Source organism: Apaloderma vittatum, unplaced genomic scaffold (assembly GCF_000703405.1).
Source record: "Apaloderma vittatum isolate BGI_N311 unplaced genomic scaffold, ASM70340v1 scaffold16683, whole genome shotgun sequence".
Classification (NCBI taxonomy): Eukaryota; Metazoa; Chordata; class Aves; order Trogoniformes; family Trogonidae; genus Apaloderma; species Apaloderma vittatum.
Window position 1 is genome coordinate 294 of NW_009708930.1, and position 17,872 is coordinate 18,165.

Genomic DNA, 17,872 nt, shown 5'->3' on the forward strand with positions numbered 1-17,872 from the left:
CCCAGGGCAGCCGTCAGAAAGAAACCGGGCAGGGCTAGGGAGGGATCAGGGCAGGTCTGCTGGTGATTTTCTGATGCAACTGGGCTGGTAGAGAGGAAGTGGTGGTGCTGAGACTTGAAAGTTGAGACGTGACAGGTGTGGGATAACGTTGGGCCAGTTTGCCAGGCCTTAGTGACTTTCGTATAATTCAAATTTTGTCAGACTGATCTATGTGGCTAGAAACATCTGCACGAAGATTAAGAATTACAGCATACAGTCAGCTGTAATTCTGAAATGTTTTTACTTTTGAGCATTCCGCAATACCCTTCCCTTAACATAAATGTTTCAGTACCTATACAAGAAGCTTTATTTCCTTGCAGGTGTGAGCTGTCTTTCAAAACAGCTATTAAATACTCATTATGCTAAAATAGGAGGTTTCAAACTTTTCCTTTCATTAGGTCATGTTTTCTTAAAAAATTCCTGTTGGATTTGCGGCCGCCTGCTTTCTCTGCCACAGCCTTACAGTGGGATATGTTGCACGGAGCTTTTCCAATGCCCAGAGCTCATTCCGTCTGTGTCTCCCCCTGAGATGTGGAGTTTAATGTCTGACAGATGGTTTAACTTCTGCTGAGCAGTGAGGAGGCGAGGAAGGCACTCAGTACTGCAAAATCTTTTAGTTTGCCCCTTAGTTGTGAGGTCTTGGTAGTTGGGAAGGGCTCCTGCCAGCGTCCAGTTCAATGGCAAGGTGCCTCTGAGATGCTGCAGTCAGTGTGGGTGATGCCTGCTGCATCCCAGGGGATGCTGGAGGGCTCATCCACTGGGCCCTGGCCGGCTGTGCCATTTACACAACTGCCAAGCTTGTTGGTGAAAAAACACTCAGCTTGTTTAGGTGGGAAATTGCCATTTTTGACACCATTATGGGGAGCTGACTGAGCCTGATTCTTGTGCAGTCCCCCAGCTCCCTTGTTCTTGGGACATGAGGGGTGCATCTCTGAGCGGACCTTGGCGGTGCTGCCAGTTGAAAGAGAGTCTTGCCGTGAATTCCAGGACTCAGTGGTATGCATGTGCTGCTTTTCCATCATCCCCTCCCTGCCCCTGTGGCCAGTTAAGGTAAGGAAAGCAAGATAAATTCCACTGAGTGGGTTTGGAGACTTATTTATATTGTCAGTCTGTTCGATGAACACTGTTGTTGGTTTGTGGACCTTAAAGCAGCAGTAGGACCCCTTCTCCTTGAGACCCTTGGTGTTGTCTTTTGAGCTCTCACCATTGAACCCTGGTACCAATAACAGTGCACCCGATTTCTGTGCAAGCACCTGATGTGGTGGTAACACTGTGGGCTTGGAGAAGTGAGTCTGGAGAGAGCATCTAGGGCTCACCTCTCTTCTTAGGAGAGCAAAACTGTTTGTCATGTCCATTTGCTAGTGTAAATTACATGTCCCTGGATGGGTGTTCAAAAGGTTAAATATTGAAATACATCTGAAAAAAAAAGGACTGCATATACAAGCTATGGTATCTCGTGTGATGTATTTAATGTCCCTAATTTACATGCTGATAACTTTCGATTTCTAAACAATGTTATCATTCGTCTTTCTGATGATTAATCAACACAAGCTTCAAACACTGTTTATCACACTCTGATGCAGCAATCAAACAAGAAAGGCAAAGTGTTACAGGGGGGTTGTTTGGGTTTTTTTTTCAAATTTTATAGTATTTACAAAAAGATGCATATTTTTTCTAACACCATTCTTAGAATTATTCACTCATTCACAATCAGTCATCATATAAAAACGTCATTCAGAAACATGTTTTCAAAAACACCCACCTCCATTGCATAGTATACAGAAAAATAGGCAAGAGCCAAGACACTTGATTTTTTGGATGAGAATGTGAACTGATTCAGAGGTACAACGTTTCTGAGGAAGAAAGATGCACTTAGAATGAATTATGGAATCACAGAATGGTTTGTGATGGGAGGGACCTCATCGGTTCCAACCCCCCTGCCATGGGCAGGGGCATCTCCCACTAGACCAGGTTGCTCAAAGCCCCATCCAGCCTGGCCTTGAACACTGCCAGGTAAGGGTCATCCACAGCTTCTCTGGGCAACCTGTTCCAGTGTCTCACCACCCTCACAGTGAAGAATTTCTTCCTAATATCTAATCTAAATCTACCCTCTTTCAATTTAAAACTTCTCAAAAACCAATCAGCTGTAGTTCTCCTGAAGCTAATTTGCTGCTTCAAGGTCTACTGTCAAATTTCCCTTTTACAGACTTTTGAGGTGTATTGCCGTACACACAAGGTCAAACAAATCGTATTGCAGTTAGATTTACTCTGCAGTATTTTTGTATGGACACTGACAAAAATGAGTTACATAAAGTACTCATGAGGATCAGTGTTGGATTTACATGTCATGGCCCATCCTTGGGATAACTTGATGGACCCAGTTTGCTGTTTCTAATTTTTGCTTGGAGAATTGAGAATCTGAATATACCCTTATACTTTTAGGATCCTTCCTTCTGTAAGAGGACCTTGGGTTATGTTCACTGTAAGAGTTAAAATGGCAGACTGTGGAGGGATTAGCAGGCACTGAGTGTATCTATCCTGATGATTTTCAAATTAAACTTGGGTATTCAGTCATTTGGTTATCTTGTATACTGATATTTTTTTTACTTTAAAAATGTGTTCCAGTGAATTCATTGAACTTGGTCCATTAAAGAGCAACAGGGAACCCTGAACAATAGGTGCTTGTTTTACAGCTTCTGCAAATGCTTCGAAACACTAAATTGCCTTTTATACTCAACAGTCTAATAACAAAGACTGATTTTCTCCCTTTTTTTTCTCCAATTGATCTGACGGTTCACTTGAGCTTTAAAAACACGTTACAGGAATCTTTATGGCTATTACAGAAGTCTTTTGTCAAGTTTAATTTGGTGTTTGTACTCACCCTTAAATGCACTCTACTACACATACCTTGATCGTGCTTGACTGTGGATCTGTAGGAATAGTAAGTCCTAGAGGTTTATTTTGCATGGGATGGGACCTAAATCCTTCCAAAGGCAGTTTGTTGCTCAAAGCTTCTGGTTCAGAGGCATATCAGAAAGAGCATTGAGCACTCCCAAAGGCACCTCTGACAACAGCTCTATCCTCTCCTGCTATTTAGCTTTACCATTACAACTTTGTTTTGGCTTGACAGCCAAGTGGTGGAAATACTAGCTAGGATTAACTGAGAGGGTGGGAGATCCATCAGTGTTGACTTCTCTTCCTGCTGCAGAATAAAGGGGAGTGTGATGCTCGCTGGGCAGAGATGTAGAGAGCAAAAGCTGGTAGAAAAGCAATGAGTGTTGAAGAACTTTCAGAAGTGCAGTTGGGTACTAAACCCTAAAACCTGAGCAGATGATATTATCTTCACCAGGAAAAACAGAGAGGCTGTTAAATGCCAGGCTTTGTCACCCTGCTTTATCCTGACCCCTGTGTGTCCAGATGCCTCTTCACCTTCCTCCTGGCTTTGAAGTAGAGGATTTCTATTGTTCTCCCCTTTCCCAGCTCTCCCTCCCACTGTGGTCCATGAGGAATGCCTGGCTCTGGAGGTGTGCAGGGCTGGGTCTCACTTTGGGGAAAACGAGGAAGGCAAGGCTGAGACAAATAGGGTGCTCTCAGTGCTGTCCAGCTCATCCACTTCTCTCGGCATTACGATCACTCAGCAAAGCGCTTGACTCTTCGAGGAATGGGTTGGTACAGAGGGGGTTTGGCTGGTACGATAAGGGCTCTGCTGGTGATGGAGCTGGAGCGAATCGAAAAGAACCCAGAAAAGTGCACAGAAGTCTATCTTCACCCTTGAGCTTCTCAGTACTGGGAGCCAGGGTCAGCCTCTTAGTTAAAGATGCTGGGGCAAAACATATTTGATGCTCAGAGATCTTCACATGCACCCACCAAAAAATTTTGTGGGTGACTGGCCAGGATTCTGCTCTTTTTGCCAGTGTTGTAAATCTAGAATGACACAGACTTTCCTGATTGTGTTTGGAGCAGCACAGAACCTGGCTTCATGCTAAAACTGCTGTAAATACAAGCTGGGTCAGATTCACTCCTGGTGGAGCACAACAGAGGAGTGGGTACATCACTCTATTAATGAAGCTATTATTCAAGTGAATAACTTTTTTTTAAAAAAAAAAAGAAAAAGGAAAAGGAAAAAAAGAGAGAGAAGGATGGAGTTGCTGGTGACACTGACCAGCATTGTTTGGGGATCACAGTAAGGAGATCTGCCCAGCAAACAGGGAGAGCAGAGCAAGTGCCAGGGCGCAGCTGCCGCAGGGCGGGAGCGGTGCCAAGGGGGCCGTGTTTCGGAGCATGCACTCCACCCTGGACCAGGAGCCATTGTTGGGCAGTGGCTGTATTCCTGCCAGGCTGCACATGATGTTGTAAACATCCACGGATCTGATGGGAGGCGCTCGGAAGTTGGATCGGAAATCTGCAGGGAAAGCAGGCAAAAAGAGAGGAGTTGGCATTGCATGACTTGAGGTTCAGCTCCTGAAACATGGGACTCCTCCTTTCCTGGGACTTACTCAGCAGTCTGAGATGTGGCACGCTGTACCATTTATAACATAGCCCAGCAAAAGCATTTTAAACATTTTTAAGAATCATTTTTACTTCCACTCCCACTCTAAAATCTAAAAAAAAAAAATAGATTTAATAGCTTGAAATAACTGTATTGCACATTGTGCTTTACTTTTGCTCCCTTGTGCACTTGCAGCCTGGTGCTCAGCAGTGGTTGAAGGGCCTGATGAAGCAAAAACCAGGGGTTTCACGTCTGCCCATCAGGCAGGAGGGTGAGGTATGCTGTAACCCTCCCAAACAAAGAGCTCTGCATTAGTGAGTCGTAATCCAGCTGCAAAAGGACAATTACTGTGTTTCAAATAGATCTAAAAACTTAGCCTACAATTTAGGAAAATAGGGCAAAGGGATAGAGTTACCGTGCTGGGACATTGGAGAGGGGATGACCAAATCCCTTCACATATCTCTGACCTGTTTCTCCAGCTATGAAACAGATACAGAGCCAGCATCGAGCTGTGGTGAGGAAATCCTGCCATCTATTTGTAATTTTTGGGCGTCACAGAGTGCCGCATCAGGGTCACGACGTGCCAGGGCCTGCGGGGAGAGTGGGGCACTAGGGGTGGTGTGGCTGTACCTGGCCCATATGCGAGGAAGAAGCCTCTCATGTCCATGAGCTCGTTGTCGTAGCCGTGCCAGCCGTTCTGCCAGGCCTCCTTCTTCCCTGTCCCGTTCTCCCAGTAGGGCAGCTTGTCCCTGCTCTGGGAGACAACAGAGCGCGGTTAGTGCCTGCCAGCTGGGGCGGCGTGCTGTGTCCCTGTGTGCTGTCCCACCCCGTCCGTCAGCTGCACAGGGGTTCATCATAAGGAGGCGTTGTCCCCATCTTTGCTCTCTCAATGAGTAGCCATCTCCCAGCTGAGCAGGGAGGACAGCTCATCTAAATTTCTGCCGTAAGCATGGAGCATCGTAGCCATATGTGATATGTGTAGGCAAGGTGACGTCCCTCTCACTACATGCTAGCAGTGCTGCGGTCTTGTGGGTTTGATGGGCTGCTGTTCTGCCTGACACACCATTGGCACATTAGAAAAAGAGGTTCGTTTCATTCCGTTTGACTAGTCAGCCTGGACAATGCAGATATCACCCCTACTATACACTTTCTAGTCATTATTTATTCTCGCTGCTTGATTTAGTATTAAAGCAATGAGGTTCCTTCCAGGGAACCCAGTTTCAGACCTAAGATGGTACCCCTCTCCCTGGCATACACTGCTCTGTTTTCTCTCCTTGCTCAGTGGACCTAGGCTTTAATAATTTGTTATCATAATTCTTGTTTTTCCTTGCCCACACTGAACTTAAGTTGTACTTTTAAATTCCTTCCTTACTTTCTCCTGTTCTGTATTAAAAACACTTACCAGACTACCTACAACAGTGCCATATCCTGGCCCCCTTGGTAGCAGCAGTCACTGGGGGCTGTTCTAAATGCTGGACTAACCCTCTCCATGAATTTCTCTTGTCCCATGCTCCCTAGGGCTGGCAGCAGACGTGACACTCCAGAGATCCTCAAAACTATGGCAGGAATTTCACTTTGATGAAGAATACCAGCTGACAGTTCATTAGACTCCTGGCATTAGTTTCTGCAATGGTTACAGAGAAGGAGCTACAGTTCTCTAAATTAGCCAGGTCTGTGTTTTGCACTCCATCACGGAAGCACAAAAGATGCCCCAGCAGAGTCTCCCACATTCCCACCATGGGTGAGTGGTGCTGCAACCCCTGCAGATGGTGAAGGATTGGCCAAGAATCTCTCTCCTTTTACAAACATTTATTTTGTCTGATTTTTGTTTTCCTCCTCTGCCTAAGAAGAAAATTGACTGTGTGCAGGAGCACTGAGGATGACAATTATTACGGCTATGAGGTGTAGCTCTTCCAACTGCTTTCCAGGGGAACCTTTGGAGTATCCCTTGTGTTTCTTCATATTTAAGAGTCAGCAAATGTACCAGGTAATTAAAAAATTTTAGCTGAGAAATTGAATCTCTTTCCTTGTCCCCATCTGTTTCACTGAGAGTGCTCAGAGCAAGCTAAGGAGAAAACAGGCTCCTTCCTCTCTTCTTACCATAGCACCTCCTTATGCTGTGGCTCTGCTTGCTGCAGTTTGCAAGGACTAACTGTCACTGGGCTGCTCACCATTAGGCAAGCTGTACAGCATCAGCTCCAGACAAGTCAAGTCACATCTAATTTGTGCTGTTTCTTTGGCAGTAGCCTCACATTGCCGAAGCTACACCCGTCCATGGTCCTCTTATATGTTGTGGACTCAGCTGCTTCTTTAGGAAAGTCAAATTCTGGAAGTACTGTGCCTTTCCATCACCCACACAGACAGCAGGAGATACCTACTCACAGCTAGCCACACAGTCAAAGGCACAGTCCTTTATTATTTTTGCTGGTAGCTGGGTCAGAAAACATACTGCTTTGTTTCACAACTGCAGGTCAAGTGAGAGCTTGTGTAAAGGAACTGTCAACAGCAGTAGCTTGAGGGAAAGGTCTCAGCACTGCCCTTCTTATGAGAAGCAGCTGAGAGAGCTGAGATTGTTTGGTCTGGAGAAAAGGAGACTCAGAGGAGACCTCATTGTTCAATACAACTACCTGAAAGGAGGTTGTAGTGAGGGGGGTGTTGGTCTCTTCTCCGAAGTTACTAGCGATCGGACAAGAGGAAATGGCCTCGAGTTGCGTCAGGGGGGGTTTAGATTGGATACAGGGAAAAATTTCTTTGCTGAAAGAGTGGTGAGGCATTGGAACGGGCTGCTGAGGAAAGTGGTGGAGTTGCCATATCTGAAAGTGTTCAAAAAACACATAGATGTGGCACTTTGGGATACAGTTTAGTGGTCATGGTAGTACTGGGTTGATGGTTGGACTTAGAGGTCTTTCCCAACTTTTATGATTCTGTGGTACTAGTGTGTCAGGCTCTGCCTTGTTACAAACCCTACAAAGCCCTGGGCCTTCTCTGGGGAGAAGGTGCCGGCAGCACCCTGATGTGGCTGCCTTGGCAAGCCCAAATAAGACAGAGGACTCAACAGAGACATTAATTTTTCCTGTTCACCCTAAGCCTGAGTTCCTCAAAGACGAAGCAGGTGTGTCTGACACTGCTGACGAGGGACTTTTCCCTGCATGTGCATGTTTAGAAGCTGTACAGCAATTGTTGCCTAAAACTAGGAAAGTATGCTGGGATGAGTACGGGGTGAGCATGCAGCCCTGAGGGCTAACGCCGTTGTTGCATGCAGGAGAGCAGCTGGGGGAAACTCAGCTTGAAGGATGGAAACCACTTGCTCATGTGGAGGGAACAAGATAAAACTAGCAGACCAGCTTCAACACAGATGGATGTGTGTGAAATCCCACCTCATCTTGCTTAAACTAAAATGTGGATTTTTTTTTTGTTCCTATGCTCCTTGCTGGGAAAAAAAAACCAAAACAACTTTCCAGATACATCCTCTTTGTCTCTCTCAAAAAACCCCAACCACCAAAACTCCCTCCTCTTTTTCAAACAGCTTATAGCTACCCACTAGCCAACAGAGAGTTAAAACACCGCATGAGCATGATAAGGAAGAGCTGAACGTCCTCTCTTCAGGGGTTTGGGCAGGAAGGTTCAATTATTGCTTTAAAAATATGACAGGAAACTTTCATTTTCACATCCCATTCACAGATAATGAAAATGTACTGAGGAGAAGGAAAATCTGACAGCATTAATGAGAGGACATTCTTGAAAATCAGAAACAATGGGAAGGAATGGGCAGAGAGACAGAAATAATTACCATAGCAGCAGTGTTTTCTTCACTGTTATTAAGGTTTGTCAGAGTTTCAATGATTTTTTTAAAAGTACTTTTTTTTTACAGAATATGTAAAAATGTTCTGTATTGAATTTCTGTTAAAAAGAGTTTAGTTGCATTTTTTTTAAATCATTTTGGCAAAAATCTTTCAGATTCCTACTTTACATGTCTAAATCTTTCCTCTGGCTTATATATATATATTATTTTTTTAAGCAGAATGTGCTGCTCACCCATCTCTACTCAAAAGCAATCAGGTATTTTTAGAGGTGAATTTATTCAGCTGTAGAAATTATTGTTCTAAAGTCAGGTTTGCTAGTGAGAAATGTGGTTCTGTCAACAGCTTACTGACTGCATAGCCTTGGGCAAATCACTTAGTACTGTGCCTCAGTTTACCCACGCTGAAGATATTGAAGTTGCCTCTCCCTCTGAGCTGTGCTGAGATGCAGTTGACCCTGTTGGAGGGCTTGGGAGAAAAGGGTGGTTTTAGGGCAGAGTCTGGGGGGTGAAAAGCCAGGCAGAAGTAAAATGTGCCACAAAATCCTGCTTAATGGAAAGATACTAAGGTCTTGAAATGGAAATGCTCTTTTTGTGTCTGAGGTAGATGGGGGGGAAGAGGAGTAAAGCAACAGAACTGGGATGGGAAATACAAAAGCTCCTCGTGCTGTATGGTGACACAGGGAAAAGAACTATCTTGATTGCTTAACTTTGCCTGCCTTCAGGATAGCTTCCACTCCTTCAGCAGCAATATTTGACATCAGTTTTGTAGTCAGACCAGGTAAATGACTTAACACTTCGCCTCAATGCCCAACATAAAATTGTACATTTTTCTTAATGTTTCATATATTGCACCTTTTCACATTCGTGTCCAAGTATTTTGCTTCTGTACTTTACCTCTGCTATGAACCATCCTTTCTCTGCCACAAGAGTTAGAGGAGACACAAATTTTCCTTTTTTGTAGAAAAATCTGTCTGGAATATCCTGTGTGTTATAAACTTGCATGTGTTCCACAGCTTTCAGTTTCTGGTATATCTGCAAAGAAAACAAATGTTAGGACACCATATGGCTGTGAAGAGCATATACATACCTACAGGTGAGTGGAATCACCTGAATCTGTAAAATGGCCAATCCCCATTAATGGCTAATTGTCAGCGCATTCAAACTCGGACTTTGCTGGTCCAAAGGCGAGGACTGTGCAAAACCTGCTTATGTGGTTTAGGAGGTTCCGAAAACTTGGATCACAAACACATAGGAGCACATGAGTTCATGTATTATATGTACTTATAATGCACACACTTGCAAATGTATGCACGGGAGTGTGTCAGCCTACAGAGACAGACCAGCAGAAAGCAAACCGTCAGAGGAGACGGCAAGCTAAGTGATGAAAGGTGCTCACAGGCACCGTGTGGACTGGGCACAGATGCAGAAAAGGGACACTGCCTTTGGCCTCTGCCACCCATTCGCTCTTTGTGCTCTTAAGTGAACAATTATTAACCTTATTAACGTATACAAATATCTGAGGGGTGGGTGTCAAGGGGAAGGAGACAATCTCTTCTCAGTGGTGCCCAGTAATAGAACAAGGAATAATGGCTTTAAGTTAGAACACAGGAAGTTCCACCTCAACAGCAGGAGAAACTTCTTTGCTGTGAGGGTGACAGAGCACTGGCACAGGCTGCCCAGGGAGGTTGTGGAGTCTCCTTCTCTGGAGATATTCAAAACCCGCCTGGACGTGTTCCTGGGTGGCTGCCCTAGGGGATCCTGCCTTGCAGGGAGGTTGGACTTGATGATCTCTAGAGGTCCCTTGCAACTCATGATATTCTATGATTCTATGATTCTAATTAATGTCACCTCACCTGTGTTTCTTACACTTAACCAGTCGATTCCTATCAAAGGGATTGATAATGTTTAGTTACCTGCTTCCTAAGGATGCTGTGAGATTAATCAGCTAATGCCTGCAGCTTTGAAGCTCTGCAATGCTGTACAAGGTTATTAATACTAATCATACTGTATGGAATATAATCACACAAATGTGATTAAATCCCGAATTATCCAGAAAAATATTTTAAATGCCTAAAGAAGACTTTCATATCCTAAAAAGAAGGCAGTTATTGGAGTCTCCAGAGTGTATATTGATATTTTGCTGAAATATAAATAATTTCAGGAATAAATAGCTCGATTCTGCAAAGAATAAAAGGTCCTTCACTACTCTTTTAGCTGAGTTCTACTTGTGTGTTATATGTGTGCAAGAGATTTGCATTGATACGGAGTCACCCTGAGGACGGACTCAGCCAGACCCTCCCACCATGACCTGGACTAGAGAGTGGTCCTGGCGATTCACCAGTACTTCTGGTGCTTCAGAAGAGGATGACTCATAGAGCGATAACCACTATGTGATGATACAATCTAATTCCTAAACATGGCTCTTCAAAGCAAATTAAGGTTAGAGGAATGTGGTGTTGGGAAGCAGAAAATCATTTTGCTTTAAAAAGTAGTGCTTCAGTAAGAAGTCCTGAAAAGAAATTAAGGGCGGAAACAAATACATGGTATGAGGCATTGTACTTTATTCTCCTTAGGGATATTAGGCTGTTTAATGAGAGAGAACCATGTGCTTAAGAGCTTTATTGGTTGAAAACCCATGTCTGCACAAAGTTTCAACTTACACTTGTCCTTGTTTGAAGGTCTGATCTATAAAAATAGGACCTCAGAGTTAAGGCCAAGGAGAATATATGTAAATGCTGTGATCCCCTGCAGGAACTTTGAGTGAATTGCATATGTATGCCTCTGAGACAACTTTCAATTCTGGCACTAATTTGAAATGTTCACAATATTATAGCTATACAATTCCCAGAGAGCCTGTTTGGGTGCAAAAATTAGCAAATATTCTCTTCAGAAATATTGCACAAACTACAATACAGTAGAAATGGCTAAAATGTAATCTAGAAAGCAAAATTATTTATCTGGAGCATGGACTGCCCATTTTGTACATCCATTCATCTATATTCTGAAGACTGCAATAATGACTTCTCAAGCACTGGTTTCTGGTTAAACCATAATGTACTAGTCTATTAGTTACAGATGTAGCATCTTCATTCTTCTGAAGTGGTTTCCAAATTTTTTTCTGTATTGTTTATTTTGTCCCTGAAAATCCTGCAGTTCTAGCCTTTGGCTTTTATGGTTCATTCAATCCAACATGCTTATTCATCAAAATTCTTCAAAGGAGAATCTTGTAAAAAATATATATATATCGTAATTCTGGTCTAATGGAGTTAATTCCTCAAACTCTGTGGGCGTTTACTGGAATATGAGGGCCTGACCTGCTCCAGATCATTTGAAGATCTCAGCTAGAATGTCAATAAATTGATTAAAATATATGTATATAAAATCCTAAAAATTGATTTTGAGCTAAAATCTTTTAGCTGTTTACCAGAAGCATATGGTGGTGGTATTTGAAAGCAGGTATCTGTGCCAAATAATGGTGAAATTTCATGCTTTTTAATTTGCCTGGTGTGATTTCCCTTCAGAAATCAGCATCCCAAAAGTGTCACAGCATCCAAGTCTGACTCCTGAAAAGAGCCTCAGGCTGATTTTTACACACGTCTCTGAGAATGGGATTTGGATGTTACGAGCAAATGAAAGACACAGTCGTCATAAAACCCAAGGAATCACAAAACTAAATAAATAGGAATAAACTGCACTTACCTCTGCGTGCTTCTCTGGAGCTGGCCAGAGGCTCACAACAGGACCTCGGTCCTTCATTTGTATGGTATCGCTCATATTGATATAGTTTTTCAGCTCAATCACTTTGTCCACCCAAGAGATGTCTGTCATCCCATGATCAGAGAAGAGGAGGACATTGACATCATGTTGAAGGCCCTTGCTCTGTGAAGTCAGTGCATGACAGCTGTTACAGACAGGTAAGAGCTTCACATTGTGCCCGCTTAAAAATTTTAATCCCCACTTGACTTCTGCTGATTTAGCTGAAGTTGGCCAGAGGGGGCACGGCCACAAAGGCCCTGCAGAGTGCTTTGCCACCACCTGTAATGGTGGACTCATTCTCACTCACTGCCCTGGATCAGTTTGAGAGGTTAACCCCAAAGAGAGCTTTTCCAAAATAAATCCACCTCCCTGCTAAATAACCAGATGCTACATAGAGGTCTCACAAACCAGTTGTCCCGGCTGGTATTCGAGAGGATTTTATCCAACTGTTCTTCACCTGTAGGCCAAAATCATAGAATCATAGAATCATAGAATCATAGAATCATAGAATCATAGAATCATAGAATCATAGAATCATAGAATCATAGAATCATAGAATCATAGAATCATAGAATCATAGAATCATAGAATCATAGAATCATAGAATCATAGAATCATAGAATGGCCTAGGCTGGAGGGGACCTTAGAGATCATCTCGTCCAACCTTCATGTCATGGCCTCGTACTGAAGAATTTCTTCCTAAGATCCAATCTAAATCTGTTCTCCTTCAACTTAAACCCATTTCTTGTTCTATCAGTGGACACTCCTGTAAAAAGTCCCTCCCCAGCCTTCCTGTAGGTTCCCTTCAGGTATTGGAAGGCAGCTATTGGGTCCACCTGGAATCTTCTCTTCTCCAGGCTGAACCATCCCAGCTCCCACAGCAACTTTGTCATGGTACCACCTGTGGCGGGGGTGTTTCTCTCCTCCTCTCCCAAATGCAAACACTTAGCATTAGAGTTTTTATAATTTAGTGAAATTAGAAAAACATATTCCTCTCCTCACTGAAACATAAAAAACTCCAATATGCCTTTATAATTTTCAGGAATATTCATAGAATTGACATTTACTTGAAAGCTTGGTATCCTCCTTTTCTCACTGCAAAATCATTTAGATAGGGTTTTTTAAAGCAAAGTTTAAAGTACAGAGTTCTGAATTATACCATAAAAAATGCTATAAAACTTAATTGCCTGATTTCACAAACCTTATGAAGCAAATGGTCTTGATTCGTTCACCTGCTGTAAAGCCCAGACGACAACATAAGTTACAAACAGGGCAGCATATATATTGGTTTATGGCTTCCTGGGGCTATCAATATAATAATCCACTAGGAGGATTATAATGCCATCAACAAAAATAAAAATCAGGGGAATGATGCATTGACTTCCATGTGATCTTGGTAGCCTCTGTTTCTCAGGGCAAAAAAGTTTACAGCCTGTGCATCCAATTAACAGACATTAAATAGGCTCTTGACAGCGCCAAAACAAAAAGCCATTTTAAAAGCTTTTCCAAACTCACCTGGGAGCTGGGTTTTTGGACGGCACTCACCTTGATGAGAGTGATCATATTGCTCAAGGCTTTGTCCACCTCCTTCAAAGCATCCTTCCGCTGCTGGGACGAAGGGCCATAGTGGTGACCTTCCACGTCGATGCGCTCGTAGTACACTGCGGCCATCTCGGCGCTGCCGTTGCTGGAGGTGGACAGAGGGGAAGCAGTGAGAGGCTGATGCACATGAAGAACACCCGGGTACCTTCTCCTCCTGGCTGCTGGCATTATTGTCCTCAGCAGGACTTAGAGCGACAAAACCCGAGAGAAACATTTTCTGCTTCCAGCATGCCTTTCAACCCACTGTTGCCCGACTGGGCTTGCTTCTCATGTCCAGATTCACAGAATCACAGAATGTTCGGGGTTGGAAGGGACCTCAAAAGATCATCTAGTTGCCTGGATGTGCTTGAGACTCCCATCAGAGGTGCCCTGTGCAAGCACAGGCTGGCCTGGCAGCCCTCTGCTACCTCTTCAAATTAGGAAGGTGGCTTTTCCTTTAATGACGAAGACCTGATTTTAATGACAAATGCTGATTTCTCTGCTGAATGCTCTGATTAAAAGGACTGTGGGAGTTACCAGTCAAACGTGCTTTAATTAAAATTTGGCACTTCTGACTTTCTCCTGCGTGAGGTCCTGCAAACCACTGCGGTCAACTCAGGGTGGGCTCTTCCATGACCTTGCAAAATCCCAAATGGTATGAATTGAGGTGAGATTTTAGATAGGGTTTTTAATCAGGAATATGACCAAAGGGAGACTAAGGTAATCTCAATGTAGCACCAGTTTAGCTGTTCACACGCTTCTGCACTGAATGCACTCAGACTAATTAGTGTGGGTTGTGTATACATCAGTGCTTAATTACGTTTTCATGATGACTTTACAGTTCACTATAAAGCTTCTTGAGAGGAGATGCATGGATAAAATCACAAATCTGTGCTCATGATGTTCGTACTCAGTCTTTTTCTACTGTAATTAATATGTGACAAGGTGTGTCACCCATAATCTGTGCCCTCATCCAGATGAAAATGCCGACAAGAAGACTTTTTGTGACATTCTGACAGGTCCAGCTTCTCCGATTAAAGACACAAAAGTAGTCTGGTGTAATGGGTGAGGAAGAAGAGAAAAAAATCAAAGGTGAGGGACTGACTGAATGAATATGGGTATGTCTCTTGTGTTTAGAAGTTTGCTGAAGGCCTCAGAGGAGTGGTCCTGTAGGAAGCGGAAAGTCTCTGCTGTGATGGGAATTTCTCCACCACTGGCCCAGCAGAGCAGTGTTCTTTCTCACACTTCATGATTTAAAAGCTATTCAGATGAAGCAGCCTTTCCTTCACCCTTATTTAATTTTAAGCATTACTTTTCATTTCTATTACACATAAATTTATTTCTAAAGTTTAACCCTGTAATTTCTGCATTGCATACACACACTCATTGAACCTATTGAAACAGTTTTCTTCTGCTGCAGTGCTTAGTCTGCTTTGTGTCTTTTCACCTGTAACTAAATGATCATTTTGATCAAGACAGAAGCAAAGGAGATTTATTGCATAAAACAAGTGGTCTTATTTAGGCTGTGGTGAGATTTCTCAGTGAGGGCTCAGTGCTATAAGGATGAATGTTTGGTTCTGCACGTGACTTCAGTGGGGCAAACTCCAGTTATGCAACATGCTAAGGAGTTTGCAGGATTGGGTACAGCACAACCAGATCTTATAAGATTGAGATTGGCTTTGTTTCCATTTTTTGCCTGTTTTCCCAAGAAAACTAGGCATCTCTCATAATGGCTTGCACATGAATCTGTGGTTTTAGCTGGAGCCATAGTTATAGCCAGAACTGTAGTTTTAGCTACTACGTAAAAGACTCAGGATACTCTTACCAAATAGAATTAGTGGGACAATGGAGGTGTGAGACAGGTATTCCACAAGCAGAGCTTATCCTCAAGGGCAGGATGCTCTTATCTTCAAAGATGGAATACTCCAGGACTCCCAAGGGCCATTAAGATCTGCAGAACCAGCCTAGGCCAGCCTTGGAGTCTCTTAACAAAGACAAAGAGTTAACTGAATGGAGCCCATCAAAAGGACAGCCCGATGAAGACTACCATGATGAAGTCAAACCACCACCAGAGACCCTGATGACCACCAAAAGACTGTATTATGCATGCGGGAGTGGGCGGCAACATGCTAATGAGTTCTCGGAAATTGCACGAATATGTATATCTAAACTGTATAAAAGCCATACTTTTAGCCTTTCTCGGGGCACACACCAGGTGGAGCTATCCCAGGTGTGCCCAGCGCTGCAATAAAGAATACCTGCTTAATAGACATCAAGGCTATTAAGTTCTGATTTCGGCCTTTTCACGGCATCACACAGAAGAAGTAATCTGTTTTTTCTGGCTGTGTGTTAGTCCTGTCTTCTCCTGTCAGCAGTAACCTTCAAAAGAAATGTCTGAGGAAGCTTGCTGTAGAAAGCTGGATGGCATCAATGACAATACCAAAAAGGGGGGTTTTGTCAATGCACTTCACAAGTACTGCACTGACTTCATGACACCTGTTGAGGAAGGTAGGTAAATGACAACAGCCCTTAAATTTTAGTTAAAGAAAAGGGATGTTTTAGTTTTACCTGCCAAAAACTGATGCTTGACTTATTTTTGCGTGCGTTTGGTCTAAATAACTATCTCAAAGCACCTGGTTGAAAATTCTGGAGAATATTCCTGAAGGATGGTTTCATTTGATTGCAAGAGAAGCTCAGTGGCCCCCTGGTGCCCTTTCAGAGGCTGTTGATAAAACTGCCTTTGACTGGTGAAGTTAAGATGGGTCACGACATTCTGTGCCCAAACTGAGGTTAACCCCTAGTCCATCATTCACAGTAAAGGGATTACTTTCTCTCCCCTGAAGCCCCAAGTAAGGCTTGCTAATGGTGGGAGCATAAATGCAGTTCACTAACTACTAATATCTGTCATTAGGGCAACCGAGCAAGGCACTGCTCCAGGTGACAGACTGCCCTTGCCACAGGCTGTGTTCCCACACATAGCTAGACCCAGCTTCAGCCTAATAGACTTCTTCACATGTCGGGTGTGGAAACTAAATGTGCTGCATTTCCCAGCCTTTGAACAGCTTCAGGACTCAGAAGCTCTTGCAAAAGAGGTAGATGACAATAAAATGCAGCTCAGGACTCTTCTAATGAGAGATGCTAACTCCTGCTAATGAATATGCCTAAAATAAAGGCGTATCAGAGGCTTTACTTTTTATGGGCTGGCCCAGCAACACTGAAAATTGTTTGCTAAGTTTTCAAAGACTAAGCAAAGAGGGTGGATGAGTTAAAGGATAAGGAAACCATACCTGATTTTTAATCTGTTCATTCTCTACCATCCTTTTTTGTTGTAAGTCCCTCCAGTATTTACACACACCACTGATTATTAATTTTATCCACAATCATTCTTTTTTCCTCCTTCCTGCCTTGCTGCAGACAGGGCACTTAGTTTAAAGAAAAGGAACTCGGGGAGAAATTCAAGAGGGGATGGTGTGTAAATTGACACCAAAGATGGGACCTCCTACAGCTCCTCCAGCACAATCGGTAGCATTTGAGATTTTCAGCAGGCTGTAGCTGGTGTTTACAGCAGACATCGTGGTGGCCGGGATTTAATCTTTTCTTGAAATCACCAACTTTCACCTCTTGTGAGCTGGTTCACCAACATTCTTGTATCCCTGCCCTTTTTTTAAATTCCACCGAAAGCAGCAGCAAGCAGCTTTGTGACTCAAGGTGTATTGACTATTGAAACATTTTCAATGGGCTCCAGATAAGAAAAACCGCAGCTTGAAAAGCTGGAACTTTTTAACAGTTTGACCCTTGGTTTTAACTGTTCACAGTTACAGACGTGCAAACCATCCTGAGCAGCCTTATGCATCTTGCATTACAGAAACCAGTCAGGAAGCTTCCCCAAATGATACTCAACGGAAAAGCTTTCTATGGTAGTTCTGGGTTTCCAGCAGAGATCAGAGCTAGTGTCTGTATGCAGTTTTCCATTCCCTTTTTTATTTGCTAAATTAAAAGTGTCACAGGGAGCCGGGTCAGTTCAGTTTGACGAAGAGGAGGCTGAGGGGGGATCTCATCATGCTCTACATTTACTTGAAAGGACATTGTAGAGAGGTTGGTGCTGGTCTCTTCTCACAGGTAATTAGGGACAGAACCAGGGGGAATGGTTTCAAGTTGCAACACGGCAAGTTTAGGGTGGACATTAGGAAGAAATTCTTCATGGA

At 43.4% G+C, this 17,872-nt stretch overlaps 1 protein-coding gene across 1 annotated transcript in view; it reads right to left on the reverse strand.

The window, feature by feature from the left end:
• Window positions 1–4,217: 4,217 nt before the first annotated feature.
• The window catches only part of ENPP6 (ectonucleotide pyrophosphatase/phosphodiesterase 6), a 34,357-nt gene continuing 20,702 nt past the window's right edge, over window positions 4,218–17,872 (reverse strand). The window contains exons 4-8 of the mRNA XM_009866746.1: window positions 13,632–13,773; window positions 12,030–12,209; window positions 9,225–9,362; window positions 5,159–5,282; window positions 4,218–4,441 (exon numbers count right to left, since the gene is read on the reverse strand). Coding sequence (XP_009865048.1) covers window positions 4,218–4,441; window positions 5,159–5,282; window positions 9,225–9,362; window positions 12,030–12,209; window positions 13,632–13,773 — 808 coding nt within the window. The remainder of the gene's footprint in view (window positions 4,442–5,158; window positions 5,283–9,224; window positions 9,363–12,029; window positions 12,210–13,631; window positions 13,774–17,872) is intronic.